Genomic DNA, 15848 nt, shown 5'->3' with positions numbered 1-15848 from the left:
TAACATGATCTCGGAGTGGGCAGTACCAAAGGACGTTAATTCAAAGGTGAACTTCTATACTTGACTCATGTACCACAATTCGAGCACCCTTCATGCAGATCCTTGATATCACGACAGCCCGTGATGCATGCATCGCCGGCGACTCGTCTACCGCTGAAGAATTACTCACCCAAGACATACACACTGATGTCAACCCTTATGCTTCCTTATATGCCAATCGCTCATTCGTTATGACACGCCTGGGACCTCGCCCTTGATGATGCAGTTGTGCTGACCCATTGTACCCCCCTTACAAAAAGGCTAACTTTCATTCGTGACATAGTCCATCGGCACTCGGCCTTCATTGACAGGCTACATCTCCAAAGGCATTGCCCTCTGCGGAAAAGGCCACATCCGTGAAGCAAGGATAGCATTCGACGTTGCATCCCATGTTCACTAACCAAGATCCAGAAACCAACCATTTTCTTCTCTTGATCAAGGTAGGTCAAACTTGTCTTGCATACTCCCTGCTTCATTCCATATTCCAGGCCATCGCACTCTTCAACGCAGATCAGCACGAAGAAGCAATGCTGCTCATCAAAGAGCTGGCTGCTGCTCGTCCGAATGTTGATCCTCCCGGGTGTTGTGTCGTGGAAGTGAGTATCATGCGGCCACACTCGATCATCAACACAGATCTTTATCACTCTCATGTTAGACATATCTACACGTTCAGTTCGGAACCACAGCCTTGGATGGTGCTCGTCATGACGAAGCTGCTGAGCACTTCACTGCTGCTGTCAACTCCACGGCTTTCTCATCGAAAATCATCCACGAGATATACGAGGACTTGACCGCGGTGCGTCAAGGGGATGCATATATGATGCTTTTCATAACTGAGTGCTTTGTCCAGCTCTTTGGCTGGGATATTAAGTCCTTGTTACTCACTACACACCAGAAACGGTGCCAGGCATTCCTTTCTGCAGGTAAAACCGATGAGGCCCTCGAGGCACACCAATACATGATGGACGCCATTGACGAATCTGCAAAGGCCAGCTGCTTCGAATGGTCCAATGGCAAGTCTTCAATAATGCCACCCGAGACTATTGTACTCACCCTCATTTCACTCAGAATTTAAGGAACGATGCAGCGCTCTGGCTGCGCACAATGACCATATTCTTGGCGTATGCACTCCCTTCCTCAACACTTTCACTACTGACCGTCACGTAGGCGAGGTTCCCGGGCAAGATCGGGATGGCTATGATGCAGAACCAAATTTCTTCCACGGAATGCACCAAGTGCGTGCAACTGCGTATCCTTCTTCTTTTCTCTCACATCGTTCATTACAGTATTCTCAAAATTCGAGACCACGACCTCAACAGCGCCCTGGGCGCCTCAGAAGACTCAGGCTCACTGACGAGAACCGCTCGTTCAGCCTCTCCACTTGTACCACCCACTCCCTCACCACCAGTCGCCGCTACTACTACTTTCAAAACTCATCTACGACACCTATTCACCCGGCCACCCCATCATGCAACGCCGCCCGTTGTCGACGTTCCTTTTGCGCAGGGTCTACAGGTGCGACCGGTTGATTTTTATCGCTATATCTTGGGTGTCTCATGCATAAATCTACAGCGTAATGCTGCAGCGGGTGCTCCTGGGAGCGACGACTCCTTGATACGTGATGAAAACTATCATGGGCCTCCCTCACCGGACCCTCATTTACAACAGCAACAGCAACCAGCAGCAGTGCAGGTAGACACCGGGGAACATGGAGGTGACCGTTCGTGTTGCTGCTGCTAGAGCAATTGGTGCATGTCCTTGAGTATTTCGGTTCTATCGTTGATCTTGTTCTGATATCAACAATGACTTGAAGCAGTACTGTATTGATAGATGATGAGTACATCCTTTAGATTATTTGGAGAGTTTCTCCTCCATAGCCAATTATAAACCTCGCATCTTTCGTCTGTAAAGCTTGACTTGCGCATAGGTTACTGAGTGTCAGATATCGTACTCGTGTGCAACCACAGGGCCATTCCGCATCCAAAGATGTCTCGCCGACTGCACGGGACGTGCAGTGGTTCATTCAAGGTCTTCGGCGGCATCATTTTTCACATCTTTATGTATCAGCACTGCCATTCTCGCCTACCAACTCTGCGTTATCTAGAACATTTTGTGAGAGGTTTCTGAATACTCTTCGTGTGGCATCTGGCCGTGATATGAACTGGTATGAACTGGCTGCCAGTTGCTCGGACCGTGCTCAAGGGACACACTGGTTTAGTCAACTCAGTTTTGTTCTCGCAGGATGATACTCGCATCGTGACTGGTTCTATCGACAATACTGTCCAGCTGTGGGATGCACTGGCAGTGACGGGGCAGCCAGTTGGTGAGCCCTTGCGGGGGCATACTAGTTGTATTAACGCCGGATGGCACTCACATTGTGATCGGTTCGTGCGATAATATTGTCCGGCTGTGGGATGCAGCGATGGAACAGTCCTTCGGTCAGTCCTTGCGGTGGTATACTGATTATGTACTGTCAGTCTCGTTCTCGCCGAATGGCACTCACATCGTGACCGGTTCTTCCGTCACCACCATCAGGCTGTGACGCCGCGACGGAGCAGTCAGTCGGTGAGCCTTTGTGGGAAACACTAAGTAGTCGGGTTCACTCAGTGTCGTTCTCGTTGGATGGCGCTCGCATCGTGGCTGGACCATGGGACAACACTGCTCGACTGTGGGATGCAGCGACGAGGCAGCCATTGCAACAGTGCGCCAAGTTAGATCATTCAGCATCCTCGTATGAACATCGCATTACGCATCCCATCGAGGCCACCACTGTCATGACAAGCAACACTTAGAACAATCACTTCATTCGCTTCTCATTCAACTCTGCCCATGCACTGTGTGACACTGCTGAGTTAACGGAGAGGGCATCCCACCATGACCGCAGTTCGACTCCCTTTCTCCTGGATCGTGACAGTGGTTGGATTGGATAGTGGGACCAAACCGCCGGCTCCTGTTCTGGCTATCGCTCGCTTCTCAGCACCTGTTTTATAGCACTGAGACTGCATCAGTGATATCTAGAGGAGGCCTAGAGCTTGATTTGAGCCGCATGGCACATGGACAACACTAGCGAAAGTGCCGAGAGGAGTGAATCTCTTCACAGCCTTTTTTTTTCGCACTTACTGAAATCGTCACTTGCAGACCTTGATAATGATGATCGAATTCCAGCAAATGTTCTATTGTGGAGATTTCAGATACAACTTGAATGTGGAACCGAGTGTGTAGAGTGAATAATGCTTTTCCGTGTTCTATTTCAGGCCCTTCTGGACAAGCGAACTGCAAGATATTGCTCTCAGCGGTGCAAAGGAAACCCCTGTTGAAGATTAGCTTGCAGCAATACTGGATTGGGTGCTATTTGTCACCTTTCAGGTCTCAATAGATGCCATAGCCTGACTCCACGATAACATCCGTGAGGACAGAACTAGTACCAGATAGCCCAGTTTAGTTAGTGTTAGTTAGTACAGTTAGGGTTTTTATAGTTAGGGTTTGACTAACCTCCCTTGAATTCACCCACTTCAGTATCGGGCTAGATGAATATTAGAAGCGAAAGGAAAAGGAAAAGTGCCAATTGTCGAAGAAGTTTGAGACGAAGCCTAAATCAAGTGTGAAATGTATAGAAAAGGAATGGTGATTTTACTGACTGACAGACATGTATATCGAGGCCCCACTCCGACTCGGATGTAACATTCAATTTCTAACGAATAGCTGGTATTCTTGATGAAGTTAGCCCTGTTCTCCAATAAAAGGATACTAGAATATGACTCGGAGCAGGTTGGTTTGAGTCTCGCTCGTTCACTCGTTACGATTGATTGCTCGCCTTGGTACGTTTTTGATAGTGCAGCAGCATAAGAATGTGCACCCTATTAGTGAAAGGGGTGACTTCTGTTCACATAATGATGAACGTCAGGATATTGGAGAGATGTCGTAGTTACCCGAGTCCGCCGTTGCAAAATTAGACGACCACTGCCTTGTCGTGCAGGCTGCTTTACAATTGATTATCGATTAAACCCTGCAACAATCGTCATATTGCTAGCGCGGCTAGACACAAACCGCTGAGATATGTAGATGGCTGAAGCTAAGGCCGATCAATCAACAATCAGAATATCATTGCCTAACCTCATTTGTAATAGTCTCGTGATGTAAATTTAGGTTCTGATGTCGAAAACTCAGACCTAGATGATGGAATTAAAGCGAGTCAATACAGGATAACACCCCCGGGGGGTGTTGACGAGCGGGGTTCCCTCATAATATACAGAGCGCCCTTATGAGTGCGTCCACTCTGCCTTGCGTTTCTCAGCAAAAGCAGCCATGCCTGACAAGGTGAAAAGGTATCAGTGCAAAACCTCGTCAGACAACTCAGAAAATATACCCACCCTCCTTCTGATCCTTGGTTGAAAACAAGGCATGGAATAACCGTTTCTCAAACCTCAGCCCCTCAGCGAGGCTCATTTCAAATGCTGCATTCACAGCCTCCTTGCCTGCACCCACTGCGATACGTCCCTTGCTTGCAATATCGCTTGCCACCTTTACGGCCTCGTCAACGACACTGCCCTCTCGCACAACTCGTACGATGCCCCAGCGTTCTGCCTCGTCCGCACCAATTATACGCCCGGTGAGGACGAGTTCCATAGCACGCGATTTACCAATGAGACGAGCGAGACGTTGGGTCCCCCCACCACCAGGGATGACTCCGAGATTGACTTCTGGCTGTCCAAGTTGTGCTGAAGGCGCTGCAAGAAGAATATCAGCCTGTAATGCAAGCTCCAAGCCACCGCCAAGCTGAAGGAAATAACCCGAATGAAAACGTAATAACTGACAAATGAGTTTAAGAACATACGGCGTAACCGCTGACGGCTGCAATAACTGGTTTTTAAGTTTAGTGATAACCTCCCAATCAGCGAGGAAGTTGGTGGTGTAGGCTTCTGCGACTTCGGGAAACTTTATCCGAATGTATTCAATGACTCAGGAGAGATACTCACAAGACTTGTCTTTCATTTCCTTGATGTCCGCACCAGCTGTGCACAAACAAATCTAGTCGAGTTCATGATCCAATTGACTGAGAGACACACCCGCAAACGCGCGTTCTGACCCAGTCAGAATCATAGCACCCACACTGGCATCTTCATCAGCCTCCTTCATCGCTTCAGATATATCTTGAAAATGTGCAGCATTGAGTGCATTGAGTGCCTTTGGTCTGTTCAGAGTGATGAGTGCCACGCCTGGGCTGGGCCGTGAGACAAGGACATTTGCGTATTCGCGCTGGGCACGCAAGCTAGTGGAGAAGAAACGTGCGCTGCTGCTTACATGGTGGAATATTGAGCAGGAGAATGCGACGAACGACATTGTGGACCAGAGGAAACAACACCACTGTGGGGAAGCTCGATCTTCCGAATATGGCGTCAGACGGGCCGGGTCACTAAAAGTGGCCGAGTTCCGCGCGCTTTCAAGTTCACATAGTACGTACTACTTCACCGGGAATCTACTACTAAGATGTATAGCTGTAATCGCGGTCCATCAAGCAGTAGCGATTGACGCCGTCGACGCACTCTTACACAATCATGATGATCCCAGTGACAGTTTCAACTTATACTTATCTTCCTGCTGAATCAGTGCTGATGTCGTTCCTGACTACTGTGGAAATTTTAGACTTGGATGCCTTGGCGATGTCAATCAGGTTATCTCCGAACGAGCACCTCGTCTGGTGTCATGGAATGCGATAAGCAATCGGAGGTCCTTGGCTCGTGAGTAGCTCAGTTGACCATTGAACGTTAGTCGTTGCGAACTGAATATTTCCCAATACAGTCTTCTCCAAAAGCAGAACGAAATTCTTGACATCCTTAAGCGCTCAGAACTAGAGAAAGCGGACAAGGACATCCGATCACAGTTCTGGGAAACATATGAGGTGGTAGCAGGGGAGGTCGACAGCGAGTTCCTGGAGCGGTACAATGGTGATATCGATATCATCCCTACTTTCGTGCGTTTCCCTCCTTAGAACAGTTTGCGAACCATCCCATTGAATGCAATCTCGCAGGCGGGTCTCTTTTCAGCTGTCACCACCTCCTTCATAATTGCGTCACAACCTAATGCAGAAGACACCACCAACGCATTGCTGACCCAACTCATATTACTCGCGGCAAATGGTACTTCAGCACCCCAGAGTATTACGCTTCCGCAACCAGCAGGATACTCATCTAGTAATGTTTGGGCTCAAAGCCTAGCATACGCCAGTCTTTTACTTAGCCTCTTTGCTGCCTTTGGTGCCATACTGGGCAAACAGTGGTTGGGCTATTACAAGTCTAACAGACACGGTCATGGTTCGATGGAGGAACGTGGAAGGAGACGGCAACAGAAGATGGAAGCACTAAGGACGTGGTACTTTGATGCTGTGGTTCAGTCATTTCCAGCGTTGTTGCAGCTTTCGTTGTTCCTTTTTGGTGCCTCCCTCAGCATCAATATGTGGTCTCAACAACAGACCATCGCTCGTGTCATCATCTGTATCACATTGTTTGGCGTTACACTTTACGGATTTACCGTCTTCGCGTCCCTCATGTCCTCGGATTGTCCCTTTCAAACGCCTGTGTCTGTCGTCATCAGGCTTGCTTGGCAACTCATAGGAATTCGCATAGTTCAGTTCTATGATCTATGCCATTTGCGATATGCTCCGCGATACATTGGGTTAGGCGTGGCGCTCGGAAAGTCGCTTCTTACGGGACTCGCTAGCGCTAGAAGCATGCTGTCTGCTCTCCATCGAACGGTTACCAGCTCTTGTTTCCGTGCCATCCGAGCTCTACTATCCTATTTATCAGCGCAGTCCCGCAATTCCGCTATCCGCGATCTCGAGTTTGGCAAACTTCCTTCTAAAGCAACGGAGTCATACCTTCCCGTAATTTCTTTGTCGTACGAATTTCCAGCCGTCTCCGTCGCATTCTCGGATGCTCCTTCCGTGAAATGGTTGCTCGAAACGTCCACAGACCCCAACGTATTCATTGCAGCTTGCCAGCTGGTCCCCGAAGTTGAATGGCCATTCGATTTTGATGTTTCCGGTATAATTTCTCTCCTGCATCGCGGGCTTGGAAGCTGTTTCGATACCAAAGACCGGCTGTTAGTACCAGCAAAAGAACGAGCATTAGCTTGTGCAACAGCCCTCGTCCATCTCAGTGGAAGGGAATACCTTAGACTGGACGGGGAGTATTATTCCGCTGCGCAATGCCCTTCTCAGCCTAGATATCTTCACTTCTGGCACCTCCTCAGCCGGGAATCCCTGGATGCTGATTATGCATTGAAGATCAATCTTGGGCAGAAGTGGATAGCTGATTACACCTATCGTTTCTTCCGGGATACACCAACATTCTCTTCAGCGTCTGATGCTACCTTGTTGTGGCTCTCCCAAGTCCTTCCATATGTTTTCCTCCTCCATAACGATATCGACGAGCTCGCGCAGATGGAGGATCTAGCATTGAACATCATCTCGATGCTCCTTGAGGCCAAAATACCGAACAAAGCTCCGTCAGCTCAGGTGCTCGCTAATTGTACACTTCTTGCTGGCATCTTACTCGGGCTGAATGCCGACAAGACGGTGCTCGTGAAGGTGGACAAAAGGTATGGCAATTGTTTTGATTCTGTTAGATCGCCTAACTGACCACGACCAAAGTGCTGCTATCGATGTTCTTGTCACTAAACTCCTAGCCTGTCTACAAGGCTGCGTTGATGGAGCACACCCACAACACTACGCTTCCAGAGCCAAGAAATGTCTCCCACATGCCCTTCGCATTATTGAGCTGACTGGCGCGATTCCCCTTGACGGCTCGTTTTTCCGAGCTGGCCTTGCTTGCTGCAAGGAAATCTTCCTCGAATGCTCAGCGATATCTGACAATAAAACCGAGGACTCAGAAGATATGCAGAGACGCCTGTTCGAAGCAGGGGCTGCGCTGCACACAGCTATCCGTATCCCTCAAGACCCTCTTGGAAACGTCTACAAGCCAGACGACTCCTTCCTATATTGGTATGGGGAGTTTACCTGGGCGCACGACACTCGTTCTTCCCATGAATTTGAGTGGCTCATTGACTATGTTTGCGAACTGCGCGAGCTCGAGGGTTATGAAGTGGAGGATACCCTTGCGGATGCACTCCTGGCACTTAGTGCTATGAAGAGTCTTGGAAGTCGAGCGAAAGAAGCAGCTTATCTGGAAGTCCTCTTGTGGTCTATGGGACCGGAACAGCCTGCCCGGTTGCGTTATGCTGCTTTGCGTGCTACATACGAAACGCGAAGAACACTGCTGGCCGCCATAGAAGATACAGATGGCTATGCTAATTTACGGGAGAAACTACTTGCGCTTTCCCCCGCCATCCTCACCGCCATCTCTCCTAGTGAAGATGCTAGTGTGGAAGGTAGTCATGGTGTCGTGTTCGATGAAGGACGTGACGGATGTTACTTGAAACTCCTCTTTGCCCTTGTAAAGAATCCTGTGTGGTGCAGTCGCCTTTCCCTAGACGACCACATAAACAGGTGCATCAGTCTTATGGCCGAAGCCGCGGACAGCAACCCTCACGCATTCTACCTTTCCGGTATTTTCCTGCGGATCACGGCTGTCTCAAAGTCCTTGGAACTTCCACTTCATGATATGTTCTCAAGGGCGAAATTATCTCCACTCGTCCCTGGTGCATGGGATGCGTTCCCTGGGGTGTATCTCTCAGGCAACGATGATTGTGTGGAAATCTTACCAGACCTTGCGGAGTTGACGCTTGAATATATCCCGCTGGACAGAATTACACTCGAGATGCTTGACGAGCGAATAGACTGGGTGCTAGATGTCCTGAGAAAGTACTCGGAGCCTGAGAACGTTATTTCCGCGGTGGAAACATTATTAGAGGTGGTCAGAACCAGGTTAAACTCACCGCTTGTTAGTATATGATTCATGATGGACAGTTTGATTTACACGTACGTCTAATCTATATGTGTGTGTGTGTATCCGAGCTACTTACCATTGCAACGTTTGCGATGCAAGGATGGTCGCTTAATAGAAGGCAACTCATGTCCAAGCCTGCCTTATGCGGCCCGCTGCAGATGCTTCTTCCTGACTACGCTCCCGACTCCGGAGGTCTAGGCCCTCAGTGATGAATCGTTCATGATCGCTCAACATGGAACTTGCGGACATGACATCGAACATCGATCTCAAAGTATCATGAATATGACGCCAGTCACGATGGATTCCGGAACGACTGTTTTGCTGACGCTCATCATATACTGAGGCCGCCTGCCTCCTGAACGTTCTTCTGTCTGATCGACGTCTGTATTATCTCCGACTCGACGGTACATTACCACGATAATTGAATTATGTAGCAACGCCGGACCGACACACTCTTTGGCCGCAAACTGAGAAGGTCCTGGATTATCCGAGTTTTTGTTGGGGTCATCGTGAACTCCCATGACGCTTTTGCTGCAGTCCTGATCACGCCGAGGATCGTGCCATCGGAGTTCATGGTTTGGGGTAATAGTTAACCTTCACCTCCGTGGCAATTCGTACGTTCACAGCCCTGGTAACGGCGAGCACAGCAAAACTCTATCATGGAACAGTGCGTCGATCCCCAAAACCGTCCACTCCCTCTGCTGTTGAACGGATTTGTAAAGACAATAATACGAGACGATTGTGGCTGCAGAACCACCCAATGGTCCATGATAGGAAGTCTCCTGAACCCACGACCTTGGCAGATCTTTGCTTCTTCGAGCAGGGTGAAGAATGTGCACGGAAAATAGATGAAGCAGCGGTGGTGATTAAAAGAATGCATCGTCCATGATTGGTGCGGATGCTGGAAGCCATATGTCAGCGTTGTGAGTTGTGATCTTTCCAAAGGCATCCAAAACACTGTGATCACTTGTACTCTCGAACTATTTTACCGGGGAAACAAGGGATGACATGAATCCTGTTCTTGGCGATATTTGTCTCGAAGCCAAGGGCCTTGAGAAAGTCTCATGTGAGTGATATAGAGGGAATTCCATAACATGCCTTTGGCACCAGCCCATCGACGGTGCTGCGACGTGGACCTTATTTTGTGTGTTGGTGCTAGTTGGACTGGTAACTACATATTAGTCGCGTCGAGTCACGTGAGGTATCATAACTTGCTGCTGCAGTGCTGCTCTAAGACTCTTGAAGCGCTTCTTGCAAACAGTTGCCATCTCGGCAGAGTTCTGATGTCTACATACGGTACTACGCGCCATCACGGTCAGCCGTCTGCGAATTCTACTCCAGCATCAACAACTCTTTTTCGTCGCCTGACATGGGAGGGTACTGTTCCCCTTGAAATTCGTGTAGACTCAAAAGAGTTGCCAGCGAATTCCGATCGTGGCCTGGAATGTTATTATATTCAAGCTCCTCGTGTCAGTTACTTGCCGCTTCTTATGCCTGAGATACGACGGTTCTTGATGGATGTCGTATTTGACGAGGCAGCTGGAAAGATGCTTAAGGAGGAAGAATGGTGGTTCGAGAGCGAGGAAGGTACGCTGTTGAAGTGGTTAGTTTCAGAGCTTTGTAGCGCGGTATACAATGTATCCTGAACACGATCTTCTGGTAGGCACTGGCCGATAGGGCTGATTTACGATAATCACATCATCTCTGCTTCAATTCGGCCTCCGTCTCAGACTTCCACATCTCATTACAATCTGCAAGTGACTCCCTTGAAGCTCATTCTCCACCTTGCATCACCTCCCACAGAGAAGCTTCTTCTCTCGCCTTCTGCCGAGTCGTGCAAACAAGCTTTCATGGGGCAGCTCAAGGAGGCAGACTTCGTACGATGGGGAAATACGAAGCGCATGACCGGTCTCCGTAAGCAAGACCAGGATGGTATCTGGGAAGGCATCAAAGAACGTAAGCCAGCTGCTTCATTCTGTGTATGCGCGACTCAGTATGCTCGTCATTTATAGATAACTTCGATGACTATTGGCGCGTCGCATCTAAGATAGTGCCTACAACTGCACTTGCGCGGTCGGGTTCTCCACCACCTTCTACCAATCCATCTATGCATACAAGACCGCCATCTGCGGACCCGCAGAGTGCGCCGGACCGTGATAATGCTTATAACGTTCGCAGTATTCCAGTTAGGTTGTATTTACCTGATGGGCCCGTGATGCAAGACGTTGTCCCTCCGAACCTTGAAGATGGTGTGTTTCTCTCCAAAGGACTACTGGTAAAGGATTGTTGGAACTGATCGAGTCACTAAATAGGCTCGGCGCATACCCTAGTGCATTATCTATCTACGCATCTTCCCCTCCTCTTCCCACCTGCACCATATTCTGGCCCAGAACTCGCCTATGCTATGATGCATGGTGTGCTGGTGCCCCCTGATGCGGAGATGGCATGGCTAGGGGCTTGTATGGCAGGTGCAGATGGGTGGGTAAGTGTTTGCGTAGGAATCGCACGGTAGGCAATTGTAGTGCATTTCTACTGACCTACTTTTCTGGGCGATAAATGTATAAGATACCCTTTCTCCGCTGTAGCGTGAGTGAGTCACGTCTTTTGAGAATTCTCTTATTGGACAAATTTCACACCGGCAGTTTTAATTTTCATTCGCCAGTCCATCCTCGGTTGTTTTCAAAGCGTCTGTCTGCCATGATCATTGTCCGGATCTCAAGACAGTGAATTTGTTTTCAAAGCGTCTGCCTGCCATGATCATTGTCCGGATCTCAAGACAGTGAATTTGTTTTCAAAGCGTCTGTCTGCCATGATCATGTCCGGATCTGAAGACAGTGAATTTGTTTTACTGGAATATCACCTCCTAAAAGTCCACCCGCGGGCTGCGTCCAATGCATATTGATGCAACCTCCCCAGTCCTGACAGGCCTGATCAATGGTAACTTACAACAATAGCATGCGGAGAGTTGATCACATATTTAAAACGCCTTGAAGTCCGTGACTCGCGTCAAACGTCTACTACATACGGAGTGTAGCAACACTCTTGCACTGTTTGCAACCATCATATCGCAGCAGTGGCGCATGGTTAAACTTTGAACCCTGTTAAACCATTATGCTTCAGCATTGCGCTCAGAATGCCCTTCTCTTACAGGGTCGAGGAGCTTGCCGCGAAGCTACGCATAAAATCGACCCCCGGGCCTGACGCTTGAAGTTTGCCGGTCGGCGGGGATGAGCAAGCTTAAAATTATATATAAGTAAAAGACGCACAGTCGACATCACGGTCTTAGTACGCGAACAGCCTCACCGAGAAGCCCAATTGTCACCCCGCAAGTAACTGATCGTGCCTCTAAGACTCATCGACGCTTCTACATTGAAACGCGGGATTATTTGAAAGAAACTGTATACCCAGCCTCCAGGGCACAGGCATGCATTGATTGGTTCCGAGATACTGCGTACCTCGTGATAATTGAGCCGATTCTATTGAATAGTGCAGGACTAAGACTTTAATTTCGCAACTCAACTCTGCTTCAAGTTGGCACCGCCGGCATGTGTACCCGCGAATCATGCTCGTCGATTTGTCCCTCAAGCGCAGCAGCTCGTTCCAGGTGGCAGTGCTAGTCGTTCCTGCACTTCCATTCCTGTTATGTACTCGATAAAAGCCGGCGGAACATGTACACTGCACAGTTCTGAACATGTACGCATCACAGCGATGGGCGCCGACCGTGACATTCGCACCGAATCCCGGTGCCATGAGTAAGAGTAGGTAAGTAGTCTGACCGCCGGCCTGCTTAGTGTCGTAGTCATGATCAGACCCTATGACAGAAGGAAGTCAGCTGTTCCTCTAGAACGGTCCCGACTTACAGGTTTGCAACTGGAAGAAAAAAAAGAACACTTCCCATTTCGAGCGGGCTCTGTCAGAAAGCCCTCGGAGTCGAACTCGGTTTCTTGCTCAATGCCAATGGACAATGCTATTAATGTAAATTGCGCAGCACGAGCCTTCAGCGCATCAATTCGAGTGTTCTCGTCTTTTTTCATGATTAAGCTTCGTGATTGAGCTAAATAAATCCCAAGTTAGCTCACAACGTGGGATGCAGTGTTGTTTCAAACCCTGTTTCTGAATCGGTCCAACTCGGCCGCCGGCCACTTCGTAAGTAAGAGCACACACTTAATGCGCGAACTACGGCGTTGGGGAGCGTCGGAGCGCCTGATCGGTGTGATTAATCTATGAGGAGCAAACCAACTACCAACCTTGAGCATGATGGTGATGACGACGACGACGATCGACCTTCCCATGGTGATATGCCGCAGTATGCACAGGTTAACTGACAATGGCGCATGCGCGTGGAGCTGAAGTTCTTGGAGGTCACTTCAAGTTTGCTCTGGAAGTTCTGTGTATACATGCATATGATTGTACATATCTAATCACTGTAACGTGCAGCCTGGTGGCATTATTGTGTGAGTTAATCTATACGTCGAGTTAATAAATAGAGGCGGCACGAAACATATTGTCCATGAAGGAAGCCTGCCAGCGGTCTCCGAGTGGAATGAGAAACCAAAGCGTCTCCCCTAAGTATCAACCAGGGGAAGGGGCATAGGGGTTGGAGTGGTAATGACAAAGCAAGATTTTGGTATTTGCTATTGCAGCGGGTGGAAAGATTGGTTGACCATCAAAATTACCCCGACACTTGGTCATGATTAGGGTGGCTTGAAACACAACGAGTCTGACAACTCACAAGCCGATGCGGCGTATAATTGGGAGACACTTTGCCATGTCAGACGAAGACGATTTTGGTAACTGTCGTAAGGGCTCATCTGCCTGGTGGATTCTTCAGATAATCCTATAGCCATTGCGGTTCTCATGGCAAGCTGATCGTTTGTCAGACACGAGTCAGCTAAACGTTCCAACTTCACTTACATCACCGTATTGTCGGAATCCTAGGAGACAAGTATTTAGCCGAGGAACAAGGGAAACGTTCCCGGTACTTACCAAGAAGCCGACCAGTTTTGTATTCCGTCCATGCCAGGGTGATGACAGCGTGAAGAACGTCGAGGGACGGTTGGTTGAGTGCCGCGGACAACATCTCCTATTCATTCCATTAGGTCAGCAGAACACACACACACACACGCGACCACGAACCTTGGCGTTCTCACAGAAAATATCTGCAACGTTTTGTGGGCCACGCGCGACAACATCCGGTATGTCAGAGAACCTATTGCACCTCGTTCATATCCAAGTTGAGTGCATTGCAGAAGACAGACCTTGCGCCCAGTGCTGCGATACAGTTGGAGAGTAAAGGGGATAGAGTCTGATGTCGAAATTTTTCATATAGGTCGTCGTAAGTCATGAACGCGCATTGGCTGCCGAGTTGACTGATGAATATCTGGATGAAATGTGGCATCCAGCTGCGTTGTGGCATCTGAGGATGCATCGGGTCGAAGACCTGAGTTGGTCGGTAACCGCTCGAGGTGGGATGGGGACGACCCAATGGCTGACCTGGACCGGGAGTTCCGTATCGACGACTGTGATCATCAGCTACAGCTGTATGTCTTCCATGGCTACGTCAATGAATGTTGATATCTGAGAGGTGTGGATATATTACCTATGACTTGTAGGAGGCCTTGAATGATCTGGATAGGTTTGATAGCGACCATGATCTGCAGATGCTGTTCCCGGTGGCGAGTAGGACGGGGAGCGAGATATAGAATTGGTATATCCTTGTGACGGTGGCGTGTACGCGGTCGATGCCGGAGTGGCGTATTCGCTGGTGCTGCTCGGATTGGAACGCTCTGAAGACTCTGCGACAGTGGTTGTTGCTCTACTTGACGATCCATGGTACGGTGGCACGGAACTGGGGCCCGCAATGGCTCGACTACGCTCAGCAAAATATCGTTCGCGATCGCGAAACTTGCATGGAATTTTGGCTGCCTTGCAGGCCTCGCATTGTGTCTCGGGGGATGACTGTAGGCACTTGATTTTTTTGAGGCGGCTAAGTGATAAGGTAAGTGTAAATTACTTGATGGAGATTTCAACGAGCAGCACCAGTTATCACAAGAAGTCACAAGACGTGGGCGTTTCTTGTGACCTTGGGTCTCTTGGGGGGACTCGATAATGAATTGAAAACCATCCATGGTGAAGTGAATAATTCAAAAGGCAGAAAAGCGCGGATTTATATATCACACAGCCTAAATACCTCGAGGCCGTTGTGTGAGATCTATACGCCGAACGAAGTCAGATCAAAAGTTTGAATATGGCTGATTTCCCACTTGCCCGTGCTCATACGCGCACCATAACCGACAATGGATCGGGCCTCTTTACACAACAGAACATCGCCATTAACCCAGCATTTCAACGATCTAGCAAATGTATTAGTCAATCCGTGAATGTCCGTTTCTTCTGGTTTCATATCGTAATAGGATTGACAATCAGCATAAAGCACTTAATCATTGATGCAAAAAAAAACGTGCGGAAATATTACTTACTAGCCGCATCACAAAAGCTCTAGACTGTTACACGTCATAAAGCAGCAGTCCGATTATCGCCTTCTAATTTCACCTGCGGGACTGTCCGGCTCCTTGATGGGCCTGTGTAGTGCGCAAGGCCGCTCATCGCCTCCTGCAGGCACTTTGGAGAACTTGGGTTCAATTTTCACACTGTTTCCATCGCAGCCACATGTTGTCGAGCACTTTCTGCTGTGCTGACTAAATTGATCACATCAGATAAATATTCCGCAGTAACCGAACGATTTGCTACAATTTGTCTCCCAATTCGTGTGGCCCAATCATCTAACCAAAAATCACAGCACCACCAAGGTCGCGTGAGTCCGGGCTCAGCGGAAAAGAAGTCAGCTAGAGTCAGGTGTCCTCGGAATACCGGATCAATGATTTTGAACCATAACTCAAACAATTC

General features: G+C 48.9%; 4 protein-coding genes across 4 annotated transcripts; 2 read left to right on the top strand and 2 right to left on the bottom strand.

Moving 5' to 3' along the window:
* Positions 1 to 4048: 4048 nt before the first annotated feature.
* On the bottom strand, positions 4049 to 5399 carry DFJ58DRAFT_799248 (ClpP crotonase). The gene is made up of 4 exons (XM_041390736.1): positions 5106 to 5399; positions 5016 to 5051; positions 4410 to 4964; positions 4049 to 4348 (listed from the first exon to the last, which is right to left on the bottom strand). Exons 1-4 carry the CDS (start codon positions 5377 to 5379, stop codon positions 4299 to 4301), a joined length of 915 nt encoding a protein of 304 aa, XP_041241428.1. The 5' UTR covers positions 5380 to 5399; the 3' UTR covers positions 4049 to 4298.
* Positions 5400 to 5902: 503 nt separating this feature from the next.
* DFJ58DRAFT_625890 (uncharacterized protein) lies at positions 5903 to 6316 on the top strand (the record flags this gene model as incomplete). Its single annotated transcript, XM_041381110.1, has 2 exons — positions 5903 to 6010; positions 6068 to 6316. Coding segments are annotated over 2 exons (357 nt in total), but the record flags the coding sequence as incomplete, so codon positions are not given.
* Positions 6317 to 10010: 3694 nt separating this feature from the next.
* Positions 10011 to 11759, top strand: DFJ58DRAFT_799242 (autophagy-related protein). Its single transcript, XM_041390735.1, has 6 exons — positions 10011 to 10109; positions 10166 to 10545; positions 10606 to 10898; positions 10955 to 11191; positions 11255 to 11528; positions 11585 to 11759. Exons 2-5 carry the CDS (start codon positions 10226 to 10228, stop codon positions 11452 to 11454), a joined length of 1050 nt encoding a protein of 349 aa, XP_041241426.1. The 5' UTR covers positions 10011 to 10109; positions 10166 to 10225; the 3' UTR covers positions 11455 to 11528; positions 11585 to 11759.
* Positions 11760 to 13240: 1481 nt separating this feature from the next.
* DFJ58DRAFT_799225 (uncharacterized protein) lies at positions 13241 to 15567 on the bottom strand. The gene is made up of 9 exons (XM_041390734.1): positions 15210 to 15567; positions 14982 to 15153; positions 14542 to 14928; positions 14201 to 14488; positions 14079 to 14151; positions 13929 to 14025; positions 13857 to 13876; positions 13675 to 13807; positions 13241 to 13625 (listed from the first exon to the last, which is right to left on the bottom strand). Exons 2-9 carry the CDS (start codon positions 15068 to 15070, stop codon positions 13615 to 13617), a joined length of 1098 nt encoding a protein of 365 aa, XP_041241425.1. The 5' UTR covers positions 15071 to 15153; positions 15210 to 15567; the 3' UTR covers positions 13241 to 13614.
* Between the last annotated feature and the right edge of the window lie 281 nt (positions 15568 to 15848).

This window comes from Suillus subalutaceus (assembly GCF_016647625.1).
Source record: "Suillus subalutaceus strain FC151 chromosome Unknown DFJ58scaffold_90, whole genome shotgun sequence".
Classification (NCBI taxonomy): domain Eukaryota; kingdom Fungi; phylum Basidiomycota; class Agaricomycetes; order Boletales; family Suillaceae; genus Suillus; species Suillus subalutaceus.
Note: the sequence above shows the minus strand (reverse complement) of the source record. Positions and strands in the feature narration are given on the sequence as shown.